Genomic DNA, 19,145 nt, shown 5'->3' on the forward strand with positions numbered 1-19,145 from the left:
TCAGGGTGCTTAAGCTTTAGATCTTTGTAAGTCTTTACTTGGGAAAGTGCTACAGAATATTAGAAAGCAAATACAGAACCAAGACCTTATTAATATTCTTACCTCTTGGAATTTTGCATATCCATTCACGTTTGGAACCACACTGCAAGGGCAGCAACTTTTTGTTTGCCTTATACACAGCACAATTTCTTACATCTTCTCCAAAATAAGTATTGTCTAAAAATGAAGAGACGACCTGCAGCAGATGAAGTTCATTATTCCCTAATGATGACTCCCGCACAAAAAGTTTCAAAAGACCAAGAAAGGCTTTCCTATAACTAATTACAGATTTCTGGAGGAAGTTTCAGAAATGCCTGGATATGATTTCAGTTCAAAGTTGTTCCACTTTTGTGAAGAACAAGCTAATCATCCTTTAGCATTTTTTTTTTCTTTTCTTAAGGATTTTTTTTCTTAAAAATAGGCACACTGCTTCTTTCTCTAGAAGGAGCAAGTCACATGCAACCATCATTCTGAACTTGCACTATTTTCTAACTGGCAGGATTAGTCTAGCCTCTTGGATAAACTTCTCAGAGGCTCAGGGATGTTAGAGCTGGGTGTCACCTTTGATGTAGATTCATTTGTACAAATACTAAGCTTTCAGTCTCTAATAACTAAATTCTAAGCCGTCGGAATCGACTCAACGGCACTGGGGTTTTTTTAAGCCACAGCTAGCTTTAATATGGAAAATACAAAACACTTTCCGTTAACGATCACATCACAGGGATATTAAGTAAAGATTTAACCTTCTCAACCATTAAGTGATTCAGCAGAAGAATGGATGGACTACAGGTAAAATTGGGGTAAAAATTTGTAAAAAAAAAAAAAAGAGGGTATTTTGAAACTGTTCGTACTCCTTCTCATGCATGTATACAAGCACACAACAATTTACCAAAATGAAATACATATGACCTCAGATTCAGAGAGTAGTGTGAGTTTTCATTCATTATGTTTAGCGGGAAGTGGTGAGGAACTTGGTCAACTGCTCATGGCTTTACCTTATTTATTCTGAACCAAATTGTCTATTCTTCTTCTATTACTAATGAGTGTGTTTTACTAAAATGAATTTAGCATTCTCAACTTCTATATGCCACATTGCATTTTTCAAGTGCCATATTGATGTTAACTACCCAACTGTGTCATGTGGTGGCTGCCATTTATGGAGCATGCCAAACTGCTTTGCCTCTTCTGCATTCTGAGTCTTAGTTTCTTCATCAGCAAAACAGGTAGGTGGTCCTGGATGATCTCTAATTACACTCAGATTCTGGTCCCCTTTTTAAAGAAGTAGTAATGGGGTGGAAAAGTTAATTTTTTTTTTTAGTTAGCATGCCTTTGTCATTATTCTTACTCCCACTATAGGCGTATGGAGCCCTGGTGGCACAGTGGTTAATAGCTCAGGTGCCAACCAAAAGGTTGGCAGTTTGAATCCACCTGCCACTCCTTGGAAATTCTGTGGGGCAGTTCTACTCTATCCTGTAGGGTAGCTATGAGTTGGAATCGACTTGATGGCAACGGGTTTTGGATAGGCACATAGCTTTTCCAAAAGTTCCTTCTTAACCACAAATTTGAACATCTACGTACCGGGTCTAGAGATCCCTTTTCCCTACTGATCTTGACCTATTTCAAAGCTTGGCTGCTATTATTTTGCCAACTGGGAGACCTTACAACATCGTGGTCTTGGAATCAGATAACTCGTAGGCAAATCTCGGCTCTTCTGTGTATTATTTTAGGCAAACTACTTAATCATCCTAATAACCATTGAACTGAGTCTTTGTAAGGACTAAAGGGGATAATGTAGGTGAGCACTCAGCCCAATGCTTGGAACATTATAAGGGCTCAGTGAATGAGAGCTGTCACTAAATGCGCACCAGTCTCCCCATTTCACAGGTGAAACTTAGCAACTTGACTTTGCATGTGCCCTAGGATTGAATCCATTTTGATCTGGGATACTGTTTCAGCTTTTTCCCTATAATCTTGAGAAAAATGTGAGAAGTCCTCATTGCAGATGAAAAGAAAAATGTAAGTGAGTTCCCTCTCTCCTTCATAAAGGTTTGCTAGTATGAGATTGAATGAAAAAGCAAGTCTTTTTTTTTTTCTATCAGAATAACTTGCTCTGGTTGAGAAGAAGGTAGTATTTCTACGGGTGACAATCTACCCTTTTAGAGTGAGATAAACTGAAAATGGATCTCCAGGACAGTCACCTTTTCACTGTGACATGGTCGAGTTTCCCATACCCACGAAATCAGGTGCTTTCCAAGAGAAGGAGGGTAAGGCAAAGGAAGCCACCTGATATTATTTTAAAGAATAGTTACTTTTCTGCCTGAGACAAACAGGAGAAGGTTTGAGGGCCTTTTCAGAAATTTTGATTTCTTTTTAGGATGAGATTCCATAGATGGCCTCAGAACTGTCTGGCTACCAAAGGGTTCCCAGGACCTTGCAGAAATAACTCTCCTGGTTTCAAGGTCTGATGCTGTTTTTATTTGGGTCAAGGTCAAGGAAGATATGATCATTATTTCCAAGTTCTAGTTCATTCACGGAGTCCCTGGGCTCCTCAGAAGAAAGGTCTGACAATCTACTTCTGGAGAATCAGCCACTGAAAACTCTATGGAGCACAGTTCTACCCTGGCACACATGGAGTTGCCATGAGTTGGAGATGACTCCATGGCAGTGGGTTTTGATTTAGCTCATTCATGGTACTCTACTATGTTTGGTTGGTTCACCAAGTGTTTCCAGGGACATCTGTTTGGAATTTATCTCCTTTTCTCCAACTTGGAAAGACTTACAGGAGTCCCATCAGACCACTCCCAAGAGTCAGCATTCTGCGGGTTTCTTTTATTAAAACCAATCCAGAACTGCCTTTCTTCTGTCCTATGAAGAAAAGAAACAAAAGCTTTGCTTTCCCCACTGAGTCCACAACATTATCTAAAAGATTAAAAAATATTTTAAAGTATCTGTGTGTGCAGGGAACAGCTGATGCTACTGGCAGGACTGATCAAGTCAACAAACATTTATTGAATGTTTCCTATGTGTTCAGTATGAATGGTATGAAGTGAACTGATGGAAGATGTGGCCTCATATGCTATTTCTCTTAGTTTGTGTAGTGTGCTTACTGGTGATGTGCATTTGGGGAAAAATTGGTACATATTGGGAAATACTGGTTTCTCAATTAGGAATGGCAACCCCTTTTCAATCGGGACAAGAAAATATGAGAACAAGTTGGTAAGAAGTTTTGGACCATCTCTTCCCTAAAGGACTTTTAACTACTTGACCACAGTTTTGGAGCCCCTGTGGCTGCTAACCAAAAGCTCAAATTCACCAGCCAGTGCTTAGAAAACCTATGGGGCAGTCCTAGTCTGTCCTATAGGGTCACTGAGTTGGAATTGACACGGTAGCAACAGGGAGAGAGTGTGACTATAGCTTTAATTTCTTGCTATTTTGTCAAATGTTCATGTCTTCTCTGAAAGTTAATCACCACCCCTACTTAATAAAGATAAAAATTAATAATAAAGTAAAATTATTTATCTTAACATAAATAATTCCTCAGTGAATCAGTCCAAACCATGGGAGATTAACTTCAGCAGTCACCACTGGTTTAGACTTGGCAAGAAGCTCCACAGAGAATCATCTTCCCTCCTATTAGGCAGAGTACAAATATGTCAAATCACACACTGCTCAATAAATCAAGCAATAAAGCCTAATTGTACAGTGAACCATCTAACCAAGATAATTTTCTGAGAATAATTTTGAAGAATTAAAGATTTAAAAGATCCAGAAATCATGACAGATGCTTTATTTTCCTTAGTGCAGAGAAGCAAGTCCACTCTGAAGCATCCATTCTCAGAGATTTGAGGTACTCTGCTGGAACAATAAAAATTAAAGTACCATGCAACTCATAAAATCAGAGGGGTCACTGGTATCCAGTTGATCATTGTGGTGATGACACCTTACATTTAAGGTTGCAGCAAGGTGAGAATGGTCTCCTTAAGGTTACCCCAGGCACACTAATATCAAGGGCATAGGGTTGGAAACCCATGTCGCTCTCCCTGCTTTGATAATGTTTATTCTTTATTCACTGAATTCAGAGTTCCACCTTTTTACTGCACATACTGGCTCCTAGAAGATGAATTGGTATTTATTTTCTCTCCACCAATTTCCTAAAAGTATATAATTTTTAAATGAACTCCCACATATGTGTATGTTTGCACGTGTATATATTGAAATCTGTATCTAGATACATACATTATATATATATATATAACCATAAATATAAATATATAAACAACCAAATCCATTGTTGTGGAGTTGATTCCGACTGGTAGCAACCCTATAGGGCAGAGTAGAACTGCTCCATCAGGTTTCCAAGGCTGTAAATCTTTACAGAAATAGACTACTACATCTTTCTCCCGTGGAGCAGTTTGTGGGTTTGAACCACGGACCTTCTGGTTCGCAGATAAGCACTTAACCACTGTACCACCAGGGCTCCTTTATCATATATATATATACACACACATACACACACACACAGAGATCTATCTGTCTACCTATCTGAGAAGAGAGAGAAAGTGATAGAGAGGAGAGAGACAGTGTGTGTTAATAAAATAGAAACAGAAAATCTGTGCCATAAAAGGAGGAAAAGGCATACATGTTACCCATGAGAACTGATACATTTGGTATAATTAAGCATCAGATTTGACTTAACTTCTTGGTTAATTTTTTTTTTTTCTTGGTAGTGTGGGCAAAAAGGAAACCACATATTATGGCTGAAAATCAGTAATCTGATAGATGCTTGCCACTAAATTCTATTAGAAATTTTAAGTCTGAAGGGAAAAGATATTTGATCTTAGCAGTTTTCATGCGGTTGTTTCATTTAGTAAGCCCCACTAAAATCCAAGATCAGAATATGCAAGTGTGTTTTGCAAGGGACTAAAGTAATGAAAAGGATCCCTGGTAGTACAATGGTTACGTGCTCGGCTGCTAATTGAAAGGTCAGTGGTTCAAACCCACCACTGACTCCATAGGAGAAAAGACCTGGTTTCTGCAAAGATTACAGCCTTTGGGGCAGTTCTACTCTGTCCTATAGGGTTGCTACAAATTGGAATCGGTGGAGGGCACACACAATAACAAAGTAATGAAGTAAATTTATAATTTAGAACAATGTAGATTATCACATATCAATTGGATTTGTGGTCCCATACCTAGCTAATAATTCAATTAACTAGGAAGCTTCTTAAACTTTTCAATCTGTCTTAAAGGGTGTCCCAAGTGAGTATGATAACAAGGCAGGCCTGGGAACCATGGTCTCAGGTCTGCATTCCTATAGGCAATAGCTGTTTCATAGGGTAATAATAAGTGATCTTAAAAAAAAAAGATTTTCTGGTCAAAGAAAGTGCTTCTTTCTAAGAGTTCTTACAATGCTAATGTACATGCTAAACTTCCAAGATTGTACAATGTTTTTCAAACACATTTGACCATAAATCCATGTTTCCTCACAGAATACTCAATGGGACGTACACCAGGAGAGGTTGGCACAGACTCCCATCTTTAAGGTCACTTTTGTAGATGCTGAAGATTAATAATTTGATAGATGTTACCTATAAATCTTCTTATGGGGTGTCCTACAAAGAAACCTGGGGGGAAAGCCAGGATTTTCCCCAAGAAACAGTTCTGGGTTTGTCCCAGGATTTAGGCAAGTGCTTCATCAACGCTCCAGATTCCTTCAGCTTGGAGCAGAATACCTGGTATTACATTTGCTTTCATCAGATAGGCATGTAATTTCTTAGAATACAGCATCCTCAGGGGCAGAATTTTGCCTGTTATGTCTTTTGGCTTCTCCAGCCAACTGTGCATATTCCAGTGCCCCTTCCAGAGAGAATAATCCCAACATGCTGACATTCTAGAGAAAGAGGCCAAGGGGTGGGGGACTCACTGAATGAAGACATGATGATGGCTTCCTTAAATATTTGAAAATAGAGTAGGCTTCATTTGTATTGCTCTGGCTCCAAACTGAGGGAGGCAGATTTCTGGCTCAATAGAAAGGTGATCCTCCAACAATGGAATGGGCTTTCTCCCAAGTAAGGAGGTTCTGGAAGGTGAAGGAATTATGCAGACGACCACGGGAATGTGCTGAAAGAAATTCCAGCAGTGGGTGGGAGGTAGCACAGGACCTCCTAGTTTTCTTCCAATTTAAAGTGATTTGATTTTCTAACTCCGTGAAATTCAAGGTTCTGTAAACTTGCAAGATGGAGGCAGATAAGTAAACCCCTATTTCCTCAAATGTAAAATTCAGGGACTGGAGTTGTTTATTTTAATCAGTGGGGAGTCTTTTTGTCATATAAAATCTTACATAGAAGCCTGTTATATACAGAATAACAAGAAGGTGAGCTGGCTGGAGCTCTGCCCACTGGACCCTCTCCTGCTCTGGAGATCCTGGGAAGCCCTGGGCACCTCAGACAGCACTTTGAAAACCAGTGCGCTGGATAATTTCTGAGGTTGGCAGAAAAGTTCTAAATATGTGATTTGAGGCACACTGAAAAGATTTCAAATATCAAAATAATCATCATTTTGTTCTTTGTTTTATGAAATGAGAACTTGGTGCAATCTAACTATACAACTATATGTATATATTTTTTCTTCCAGAACTAGTGGCTAGTTGGTTTTAGGCTTTAAACAAATACTTAGTATTTTAAACAAGTATTTGGGATACTCACCCCTAAGAAGCCATTACCAGGAGACTGAAAATTTGACTGTAATTTTTCAATATTAACAAGTATTTACCAATTAAATTTTGAATGTAAGAGCTCATTCACAAAATTCTCTTCCTCAGTGTGCGCAAAGCTTGCAAGATGAGCTCCAAATTCTTCACAAAATGCTTCAGCTTCTCTCCACGTTCTTTTCATCAGAACTTTTTCACTATGAAATACCTATACAGTAAAAGAAAAAAAAATTATACTGTCATGGATAAGGTGGGGCTATTTAATTCAGGACAGGAAAATAACAGCAATATAATTGTTGTCATTATTGTATATGAAAAGCTTGACCCCAAGAGAATAAATAACATTTATTGAACTAGAATGTTCCTGTTGTTGTGTGCCTTTGAGTCAATTCTGACTCATAGCCACCCTATATGACAGAGTAGAACTGCCCTATGGGCTTTCCAAGGCTGTAATCTTTATAGGAACAGATAACCATGTCTTTTCTCCTGAGGAGTGGCTGTGGGTTCAAACCACCGACCTTTTGGCTAGCAGCCAAGCACTTCCATTGCGCCACCAGGGATCTTTAGAATATGCCTAGATATTATAAAACTATTATCTTATTTTATCCTCACAACAAATTCGTGAGGGGTATAATAAATAAACTCAGCTTTATAAAGAAGTAAGCTCCTTGAGGAGTTTGTTATAAATCTCCTGTGGCTAGCATATATTCGTTTCTCAATAAATGTTTGTCAAGGGATGGGGAAACTCAAGCTCAGAGAGGTTAAGAATTTTAGGTCACATGGGTACAAACTGGTAGAGCTAGGATTAGAACTGGAACTTCTTGCTTCCAGAGTCCATGCATTTCTCTCCCACCTTGTGGCAAATTAGAGTTGGCTGGATGACCAGGAATCTGACTGACCCCATGGCAGGAAATGAGAGCTGGTGCCTAGGGTCACGTGTATTTCTAGGGTCTTAGCTGGACTAGCAGATAAAGTGGTTCACCTGTGGTAAATTCTCTGTTCTTTTTTCAGCTTTCCCACTGTAGCATGAAGTCAGTTGAAAGAAGTGTCTGCTTTTGGCTTCATTTAAGAGAGAGGTGGGGGCCTAAAGACACAGTGCTCCCTACTCTGACCTCTGCACCCTCATTTTTAACCACGTGACACTAAGCCTGAGCCTCTGATGCCAGGCAGGTATGCTGCAGCCAGCCTTCCCAGGCTCTGATTTGCTGAGACCAGAAGGAATAGCTTTCTGAGTCCTGTGGACCACAGCACAGCCTTTCCATCTTTTAAATTGTGTCAAAACTCACATCCTCTGGGAATCTCTTTCTGAATCACTCTAAATTCATAAATCCATGTCCATCAAACACACCATGCATTTGTTGACCTAGGAGGGTGATATAGTAGGAAAAGCACTGGACTGGAAGTCCCAGGACCAGAGACTTATTCCAACTGTCAGTAAATAACTGTGATCTTCAGTAAATCACCTCATTTTCACTGGCCTCAGTTTACTCAGTTCTGGGGTTTAACTTATTGCTCTGTGAGGTCACTTCTAGATCTGTTATTCCGTGAACTTGGGGTAGGATTATACACATGCACATTTAGACTAAGTGCCCGCCATGCACCCCATGCCATCTGTGAGACTGCAACATGTTGAGACAGAGACTGTCCACGCTGCCCCGCGTGTGGAAGAGTTCTGCCCAAAGCAGGAAAGGACTTTCTCTCAGGGTTTGGGGAATCTCTATTTGTAAAAGGAATCAAGACAAAACCACCAAACATAAAATTATCCTATTTCCAAAAAAATGTATTTCTGACAAGATGATTATAGGAATTGATTTAAATCTAGAATTCTAAAGGTAATTGTCAAATAAACAGTTCTTCATAGATGATATATATGTGTGTGTGTGTATATATATATGTATATATATATATTTTTATATATATATATATATATAATTGTTGCTGGGTGCCATCGAGTTGGCTCCAATTCATAGTGACCCCATGTGACAGAGTAGAACTGCCCCATAGGGTTTTCTAGGCTGTAATCTTCAGGGAAGCAGATCCCCAAGTCTTTCTCTCATGGAGTCGCTGAGTGGGTTTGAACTGCCAACCTTTTGGTTACCAGCTATGCACTTAACCCTTGCACCACCAGGGTTCCTTGTGTGTGTGTGTATAAACTGTATATATTAATTTGTTTGATCTTCAAGTCGCTGGCACTTAACAGCAGAACGGTGTTGTTCTATAACAAGGACTTCATGTATTTGTTTATCAGCAATATGGAATTGTACCATTTTAATACCCAATGAATGTCCACCTCATTTGTTTGGTATATGCTTGGCAATAAGAACAATACTGATTTGGCCTAGATATCAATTCTCATGAGGAGGCCTTCAATACCATGGGCGATAAGTCAATTTTCTGACTCAAATATAATTGAAAGAACAAAGACAGTCAATAAATATTGATGAAGCACTTGCTGTGTGCCAGGCATTGTTCTGTGTGCTGGAATAAAGCAATTTGGGATACACAGATCACATTTAAATAATGTCAGTCCTGCAGAGAATGTCCATGTAACCTTGGCATCACCTTGAAGCAACTGGCCAGACCAGGTTCCGACTCCCAGCCCAGATAGCAAGGGTGAAAGGGCCATCTCTCTTCATGCTCATTTTTTCCCCGAATTTCAAGGGGCTGCTTGCATAGGGACATTGCCTTAAATTGTCTGCAGTCCTTCACTTCCCAGCGACCAGGTGGACTCCTTCCTCGCATGACAACGCAGCCGCCACTGTAGCCTAGAAGCAGAAAACGAGCACCAGATGACTCAGCTGTTTCTTGCCTAGAAGACAGCTCTTTAGAGTGCTGAGTAATTGAAACATAACGAAGCACCCAGACAGGAGCTATAAAGATGAAAAATGATGTTTTACTGGAACGGTTATCTTACTTCTCTTCATCTCTGGAGAAAAGAAGATGAAAAAGTGAGAGAAAAGAGACTGTTGTGCCTGAATTTTATTGGGCCTAAAATCTGGGCATTGTCTGCTTTGAGCTCAGTTGGTATATATGGGTAACTAGGAGCTGTTCCTGCTTGGAAGGGAAATATCCCCCTTATCTCAGCAATTGCCAACAGCCCTCTACTTTGAATCATTGCAATTTTTAAGTGTGCAAAGGAGAATTTAACTCACCATTTCTTTTTTTTTTTTAATTGTACTTTAGATGAAGGTTTACAGAGCAAACTAGCTTCTCATTAAACTAATATACGCTGTTTTGTGACATCGGTTGCCAACCCCATGATGTGTCAACACTCTCCCCTTCTCGACCTTGGGTTCCCCATTACCAGCTTTTCTTTTCCCTCCTGCCTTCTTGTCCTTGCCCCTGGGCTGGTGTGCCCATTTAGTCTTGTTTTGTTTTATGGGTCTCTCTAATCTTTGGCTGAAGGGTGAACCTGAGGAGTGACTTCATTACTGAGCTACAAGGGTGTCCAGGGGTCATATTCTCAGGGTTTCTTCAGTCTCTGTCAGACCAGTAAGTCTGTTTTTTTTGTTTGTTTGTTTATTTTGTGAGTTAGACTTTTGTTCTACATTTTTCTCCAGCTCTGGCACCACTGTCTGGGACCCTCTATTGTGATCCTTGTCAGAGCAGTTGGTGGTGGTAGCCGGCCACCATCTAGTTGTGCTGGACTCAGTCTGGAGGAGGCTGTGGTACTTGTAGTCCATTAGTCCTTTGGACTAATCTTTCCCTTGTATCTTTGGTTTTCTTCATTCTCCCTTGCTTAACTCACCGTTTATTGAGCACCTACTCTGTATGCTGTGCTTTGAAACCCATTGTGAGGGAGCAACAATGAAGATTGCATAGTAGCTACTCTCAGAGAACCAGATTCAACAGGGGAAATACTGACATAAATAATGGATTCAAGGAGGACTGCAGGATACACAACAAAAAAAACAAAATGTAAACCATGGGAGATTGCAGACTGAGGTAGATTCTAACTGCAGTGAAACTGTGGGGGCAGAACCACAGGCAGAAATCAGAAGAAAAAGAGACAGTGAGTGAGAGAGGCTTTTAAAAGAAAAGTAGAAGTATAGAGATGTTTGTTTCTACTTTCACACTTTGTGTGAAATACTGGGAAAAGTGATAGATACACCGTCTAGTTAGGGAAAAAAACCCACTTTATTCTCTTGTGTTTGAACATTTTGGAACATAAAATATTTTCCCGTAGAAACAATTTATAAGTTGAATTTAGATCTTCAAGTTTGCCAGCAAAAATCTATACAATTCTTAAAACATCTAAAAAAAAAAAAAAGACACTTGAAATTTCAGTGAAGAATAGTAGAAAACAATAAAAACTGAGTAAGAATGAGCTGCTTTTTTCTTGACTCCGGGGTGATCATTCAAATAATTAAATAGTCAACGTTCAACAACAACAAAATTGTGCATCTAGAAAGTGTCAGCCTAGGCTGTATGTCAGCTGCTAGAGACAGAAAGACAAAACAAAATCAATAAAACAAGCAAAAAACAATTCCTGGTTTAGTGGGAGACACAGACACGTACAGGGTCCATTGCAACAAACGTGTTAAGTGTTATAGTAGAGGCATGTGCAACGTTCTGTGGGGAGACTTCAGCAGGGGTGATGGTGTCGGCCTGGGGATGTCAGTGAAAGATTCTCAGGAAGTAACATCTGTGTTGAGTTTTGGAGGATGTAAAGGAGAAAAGTTTGCAAGGGGTGCTTGTAAAAAATCATGATTACAGATGAGACATCTGAAGACTTGTGATGGTTCTGGACCTACATGCACTTTTTAAAATGTAGACATGTGGTACTAGATATTTATCTTGCTTAATTTCCCTTCAGAACTAATGGCTTCAGGTTTGACAGATGTAGGGTAACTAGCATTATCCTTACCAACCATGTTTTGATTGCTTTATGCTCATGGAATGACTAAGGAGAGGGAAAATGAAGAGTAGGAGTGAGAATAAAGAAGACAGACAACCGGAAGAATTAAAAAGAGCCTCCCGTGAAGGAATGGAAAAGAGTTCTAAGAAAGAGGAGAATGAAGAAGGGAGTGAGAGAATGAATGTTTATATTTACAACAATCCTGGTGCACACCATGCAGTAGGCACCGGGCATCACCTTGAACGTGGCAGTCCCTATTGATCGGCAGGAGGCTCACAGTCCTATGTGTGCATGTGCTGGTGCATCAAGGAGACTCACCAATGTGAAAATGACTTGATCCCAAGAGAGGAAACATGCTAAGTGTGACCCATGCAGAAGAAAAGGGAGTCAAAGACAGTTGGTCACTACAAAGGCCACCAGATGGCTCACTGGCCCAGAAGAGTTAACGCGTGTTGAAGATGAAGGGTTTGGGGGACAGATTATAGCATGCCACCGCCGCTTCCATGTACGGAGCTGTGCAGGCCTGATGAGGGTAATTGTGGAATGAATCTAGCTGGGTCATGAGTAATACAGCAAATGCTGCATGCCCTGCTCAGTGAAATTCTAACATCATTAAACTGTGGAAATACACGCGGAAACCCAGAACATAATGTATTCGTGGAGTTGCTCTAGTTGAAAGAAGGGAAAACCTGCACTCCAGCCTGATTCCCCCATCCTTCCTTTCCCAGTCGCCCCAGAGGGGCCTCAGTGAAATCTCCAGTTCCTGCAGAGCACAGGTGGACCACCTCGTGGAAAGAACTTCTGACTCAGAACATGAAGCCTGGGGTCTAGACCCAGTGAAAATATTTAGTAACTCAAAACTTGAGGAGGTTAATTAATCACAACAAGTCTTATCTAAAATATAGGGATAATAACTCCTTTTCTTCACATGGGTTTTCATGAGGATTAAATGAAATACTGGATTGAAAAAACACTTTAAGATATGAAAGACTAAAAACACCTCTACACCAGTTGCCATCGAGTAGATTCCGACTCATGGCAACCCCATGTGTGTCAGAGAACAATGTTTCATAGGGTTGTCAATGGCTGATTTCTCAGAAGTCGATCACCAGGCCTTTCTTCCAAGGTACCAATGGATGAACTGGAACCTCCAACCTTTTGGTTACCCACCAAGTGTGTTAACCGTTTGCACCACTCAGAGAGTCCAAAAATACCCCTAAGATGTGGCTATTACTCTTATCATGGCCCTTTTCATTAGAAAAGCTGGGATTTTGTGGCATGAGTTCTGCCTGCACGTTCGAAGAATTTCTAAAAAGTTTGAATCAGCAAGTTTAAAATGTAATATACTTTTTTGTCTGTCTTGCATTTTGTCTCACTTTCCACATCAGACAATGATTAAATAGCTTTGGTTTTAGACACTATAGATATTCAACTCATCTTCATTAGGGCAGAAAGAGATGTTTGTAGACTGCTATGAAGATGAAAAGTGCTGCAGGAGTGTTAGTGGTATGCTAAAGTGGTTAAATGAATGGAACATTTGACCCAAATTTTAGCCCCAAAGAAGCAGTAAAGTGGTGTCATAAAGTGAGGCTGGGCTCAGGGAGCTATAAACTGAATTTATAATCTTCCTTTATATCAGGAGGAAAGAGCCCTGATGGCACAGTGGTTAAGGTACTTGGCTGCTAACTGAAAGATTAGTGGTTTGAACCCATCAGGTGCTCCACAGGAGAAAGATGTGGCAGTCTGCTTCTATAAAGATTTACAGCCTTGGAAACCCTATGGGGCAAGTCCTACTCTGTTCCACAGGGCCACTATGAATCAGACTCAACTCAATGGCACTGGGTCTGGGAGTTTGGTTATATCATGGGGCTGCCTGCAAATCCAAATAATAAGTAAAATGAGGGAAACCCTCAGCAAGATGAATTGATACAGTGGCCACAACAATGGACACAAACATACCACTGATTGTGAAGTTGGTACATTTATACATAATGTCATCATGAGTCAGAGCTGACTAAAGGGCTACTAACAACAGCAACATGTAACCATATAAAATGAACTCAGCTAGGAAGGCCTCCACCTCCCATCTTTCTGGTAAAATACATGAAGACAAAGCCTCTTTGTGGCTTCAGGGCAGGAGGGAATAAGATCTGGGACTGCGGTGCCTCTAGACAATTATTTTACCTGAATCTGTCTAGTTATTTTCTCATTCTCTGCAACAATGCTTTCCAATCCTTACCTTTCAAGTCCCCTATCCTACCCACCTTCCCTTTCCTTCTTCTCTCTTTCTTCACCAAGGAAAGCAAAGCTACCTGGCACAGGGAAGGTCTGAGATTTTATGGGGTGCGGTATATCTGCCAGGCACTATGCTACACATTATATATGTTTTTCCCCCTATTTAAAAAACTTCTTGAGGTTGGTATTAGTATCTACATTTTTCAGATGGAAAAATTGAGGCACAGAGGTTTAGTAATTTGCTTAAGAGCATAGAGTTAGTGAGTGTTTGATCTGGGATTTGAGACCAGATTTGTTTGGGTCTACTGTGAGAATACTGAGGTACAGGCTGGGCAGGGAATCAGTAAGAGAATGAATGAATGAATGGATGGACAAATGAATGAATGAACAAATCTTCCCCTCAAATTATGCCCCTCCTCTCCCATGGAGCTCACACTCATTCCCACATCATAATGTTTCCCTCCCTGGGGTGGCCACAGCGCTTCCTTGAAGTTCTGCTGTCACATTTTCCTTGTATGCCAGTTATTTATATGATTATGAAAAGACTCAGAAATGTCCAAGGGGTGCTCAGAAAAGAAACCAAGCTTGTCTTCATTTATGTGGTGGTGAATTTCAGATAAGCCTTAAAATGGATCAGCTTACCTACTTGCGGAGTCCCTGAGGGATATAAATGCTTAACACACTCAGCTGCTAACCAAAAGGTTGGAAGTTCAAGTCCACCCAGAGGCACCCTGAAAAAAAGCCCTGGAGATTTACTTCCAAAAAACCAGCCATTGAAAACCCTAAGGAGCACAGTTCTACTCAGACACACATGGCGTTGCCATGAGCCGGAGATGGCCTGATGGCAACTGGTTTGGTTTTGTGGTTTATCTGGTTATGCATGCTCATCTGACAGGCTTCTTAGAAGCTACTCACTATGTGAAATGGATTTACAAGAAAACAAATCTGACTTGTTCTACTGGGATTCCATCTTCCATTGACTCGAAATAACTGGGGTAAACGTACCCTGGAGTTATCCCATATGAGTGAAACACGTCTTCTCTGCAGTGGTATCTGAATGTATAAACACAAAACTCTGTCACAGAGCCTGAGTTATGGGTGAAGGCAAAAGAGTGATCTCGAAGTGCTTCTTTCTCTCTATACAGATTACCTGGGAAACTCTAATGTAACTGGGAAAGGCTTTTTTTTTTCTTTTTAAATTCACCAAGTATGAACTCATCTATTTTCTTCCACCGTAGAGCAGCCTCCATTTATAGTGAATCTTTAATCTAAGTACAAAGTACATTTTAGTTTCTATTATTAGTTTCTCCCTGAACAAGAAAAGCCCTATTTATCATCATTCCCTTTAATCAGTGGCACTGGTTAGTATGGATCAAAACTGTTTTTTCCCCTCTCAAAATACCAAATGTCATAGAGTGCCTTTGAAAAACAAATGGCAGAATTTTCTGGTGTCTTTGAGAATGGGAATTTTTGGCATAAAAGAAAGATACAATATAAGACAGGTTAAGTAAAAATCTTGTAGTCCTGAATTTGAAATGGAAATATCAGTTTGAACTTAAGATGTGTTCTGACTTTTACACACACACATGCATGTACACACACAGAGACACACACACACATTTCCTAGCTCTATCGAAATGGCCTAAAAACAATAACGTGCAATGAGTACCCCTGTGCCTAGATATTGATACTAAAATAATACCATTTCCATTAAAAGGAAGCACAGTTCCTTGATGAATGAATGCTTCTAGGTCTAGAGCAGGAAATGTACATCTTGTCATACCAGAAACCAAGAGCAGTGTCAAAGACTACTAAAGTCATATCAAAAGGAGTCAGGATGTAGTCTTCAAAGAGAGTCTCATTGGTCAAAGATGGGGTAATTTGAGCATCAAAAAGGTTAATAACTGCAATGGATTGAAACGTATCAGATACATTTAAAACTCTTACTTCATAATAATGTCAAAAAAGAAAACTCTAGTCTCTGTTGGAAGATGCTAATGAACAATCATTGTGAAAACTTGCAAATAAAGGAAAAAAAAATTAGCATTTATTGTCTTTCCTATAAAAAGCACACCACAGGGTAGCCAAAGAATTGATTGAAGGACATTACCTCTTTATAGAAATATGCCAGCTTATACATGAGAAATTCCTAATGAATTAATGAACCTAGGCATTGATCACCAATGGCTACTACCATCACAAAAAGAGAGAAAATTGGACTCTATATGACTCCAGGTAAAGTGCACCAGTACTTATGAATAGGGTTTCTAAAGAACAAAAAGCAAATCTGAATTTCAGCAGGCTTCTAATTCTAACTTAAAAAAAATAAAAACACCAAGTTTATGGAAAATAAAGAAGATAGAGTAAAACATTAAACAACATGATGAGGATACAGTCAACAAGGCCCAGACTATAGGACAAACAATCCATTTTCATCAACAAATGAATCTTAAAAAAAGTAAAGGAGGGGGGTGGAATGAGAAGAAAACTTAGAGACTAAAACAGACTCTCTGAGATCTATCAAGCAATTGCAATGTCTAAGCCTTATTTGGATCCTGTTTCAAATAAACTGTAAACAAGATTATTTAATATTTATGAAGTCATTTAGAAATTTGAGCATTAACTGAAGATTTGATGAAATTATGGAATTATAGTTGATTGTTTTAATGTGTGGTAATTGTATTACAGTCTCACTTTTTTTTTTTTTATAAAGGAAGGTTTATCTTTAGAGATACATACTGAAATATTTATGGATGAAACAATATGATGTCTGGAATTTGCTATGAAAAAATATGGGAATTGGGGGGATTGGATGGGGGAATACATGAAAGAAGAGTGGCCATGAGTTGATAATGGATGAAGCTGAGTGGTGGGTGCACAGCGGTTCATTATCCTATTCTGTCAGCATAATACAAAGTTGAAAAAAATGACAAACTGATTTCATCACAGATTGACTATTTGGCTGGTATGACATAAGGAAAGAGTCTTGGCTGAGTTTATAAAAAGCTGCAGGCTTCCTGTTCACTGGTCAATTTATTTAGTCAATCTGAGCTGGATTAAGATTCTGACATGGGGACCAAGCTAATGGGTTCTTTTGTGACAGACAAGAAAGAAAATGTGATTTAGGCAGTGTTTCTGCAAGCTACAATTTAAAAGAAAAAGAGAAACATGGGGGGTTTTATATTGCTATTTTCTTCAAAAAAGATTTAAATTTTCATCTTATTCAGAGACAATTTACTCAATGTCAATCAGCATGAGCAGCCAAACTGAGCATCACGGCGTTATTTTTGCTTCAGGGTGAAGAGAATGAGTAGTGCCACTCAAATAAATTACAGCAGAAACTTATGAATGACAAGGAGCTCTGCTCCGATTCTAAATTTTAGACATCCAAATATGCCCCAAGGAAGGTAATATTAAAAACTAAGAATTTTGTCTACTCAAAATGTATTAATCTATTTTGACAGGTAGAGACATTCCTAACAAAATTCCAAGGTATATTAGAAATGATACCCGAACTTTTAGTTTCTGGGGTAATAGTATGACGTGGAAATTCACTACTCTCTGCATTTTAATAATATTCATAGATTTGTAGAGTAAGAAGATTATTCTACTGAGCAAATTGTGATGTTTGTTACTTAGAGCTATGCAAAGTCACAAATATCTATACAAGGTTCTTAAACTGATTCTTGCACCTAACAGTCTAATTTTTAACTTCATCTTGCAAGCATCTTAAAAAAGTATAGGTTTTTAAATTATATTATATATTCAACTGAGAAGGAGCCCCAGTGGCACAATGGTTAAGTGCTAGGTTGCTAAGCAAACAGCTGGCAGTTCAAGCCCACCCAGTGGCTCCGAGGGAGAAAAGACCTGGAGATCTGCTCCTGTGAAGATTGTTGTTGAGTGCCATTGAGTTGATTCCGACTCATAGCGACCATATGTGACAGAGTAGAACTACCCCAGAGATTACAGCCTAGAAAACCCTATGGGGCAGTTCTACTCTGCAACACCTGTGGTCACCATGAGCCAAAAATCGATTCTACAGCACCCAACAACAGCAATAACACTCAACTGACAGAATGTTAATTGACTGTCTTTGACCTGTCTCTTTTTGTTTTCAACGTTCAACATTGGCTCATAAATGTTGAGAAAACCTAGGGGAGTAGGCACCAACCAGACCATCCTTTAGAACTTTGTCATTTTCTGCATGCTCGCACTGGTGGCTGGGCAAGCACAGAGCAGGTCCAAATCTTACAATGTATGGATGAGGAGCCCTAATAAGCTAACAATGGTGCTCTCTATAGCTTTAAGCAACATTCTGCAACTCATTCTCTGTAATAAAAGGACATATATTTATTGAGTGTTTACGGTGAACCAGGAAATATGTAATAATTAATTTAATCCTCGCAATAATTTTATGAGGTAGATACTATTACTATCTTTATCTTAAAGATGAGGAAATGAAGATATAGAGAGATTAAGTAACTTCCCTAATATCTCACAGCTAGGATTTGAACTTGAGTCTGATTTGATAGTGGGAGTTCTTCCCCACATGCCATACTGCTGTCTTTTCTCTTATAACCATTGGTATCATCCTACTTCACACCCTCAGTGAAGAACACTTCTGATCCTAATATTTTCTTGCCTCAAAACCTTTAATGGCTTCCCAGTATCTAGAGAATAATCGAAAACACTTTAGTTTGTAATATTAAGTAGTAGTTTTAATATAAACTCTCTGGCTTTGTTTTTTATATGCACTACTCTCCACATGGAGACAGTGAGAGTTTAGTGGTAGAACTCTCATCCTCCATGCAGGAGACCTGGGTTCGATTCTTGGCCAATGCACCTCATGCACAGCCACCACCCATCTGTCAGTGGAGGCTCGTGTGTTGCTATGATGCTGAACAGGGTTCAGCGGAGCTTCTAAGCAAAGATGGACCAGGAAAAAAGGCCTGGTGATTTACTTCCGAAAATCCTATGGATCACAATGGTCCAATCCGCTACCAACCATGAGCTGGGCAGCATTTTGTTCTGTTGTGCACGGGGTCACTATGAGTTGTGGGCTGAATCAAAGGCAGCTAATACAACACTCTCCATATACCCTACTCTCCAGTTGCATGGAACTACTATGATTCCTAATAGCTGCTCAGTGTTTTGTTGGTTTCATTCACTAGAGCCAAAGCAATGGAATATTTACTAAAACATATATGAGTGCATCTAAACGAAATATTTACTATATAAACAATGACAGTAACAGCTAATAGAAGTGAAATAGATCAAAATAGTAGATAGCAATAGTAAAATATA

At 39.4% G+C, this 19,145-nt stretch overlaps 1 protein-coding gene across 2 annotated transcripts in view; it reads right to left on the reverse strand.

The window, feature by feature from the left end:
* Positions 1-19,145, reverse strand: part of PLA2R1 (phospholipase A2 receptor 1) — a 130,533-nt gene that overhangs the window by 40,706 nt on the left and 70,682 nt on the right. For both annotated transcript variants that reach the window (XM_049888787.1, XM_049888786.1), the window contains exons 12-15: positions 9,311-9,513; positions 6,811-6,956; positions 2,820-2,904; positions 103-235 (exon numbers count right to left, since the gene is read on the reverse strand). In XM_049888787.1, coding sequence (XP_049744744.1) covers positions 103-235; positions 2,820-2,904; positions 6,811-6,956; positions 9,311-9,513 — 567 coding nt within the window. The remainder of the gene's footprint in view (positions 1-102; positions 236-2,819; positions 2,905-6,810; positions 6,957-9,310; positions 9,514-19,145) is intronic.

Source organism: Elephas maximus, chromosome 6, assembly GCF_024166365.1.
Source record: "Elephas maximus indicus isolate mEleMax1 chromosome 6, mEleMax1 primary haplotype, whole genome shotgun sequence".
Taxonomy (NCBI): domain Eukaryota; kingdom Metazoa; phylum Chordata; class Mammalia; order Proboscidea; family Elephantidae; genus Elephas; species Elephas maximus.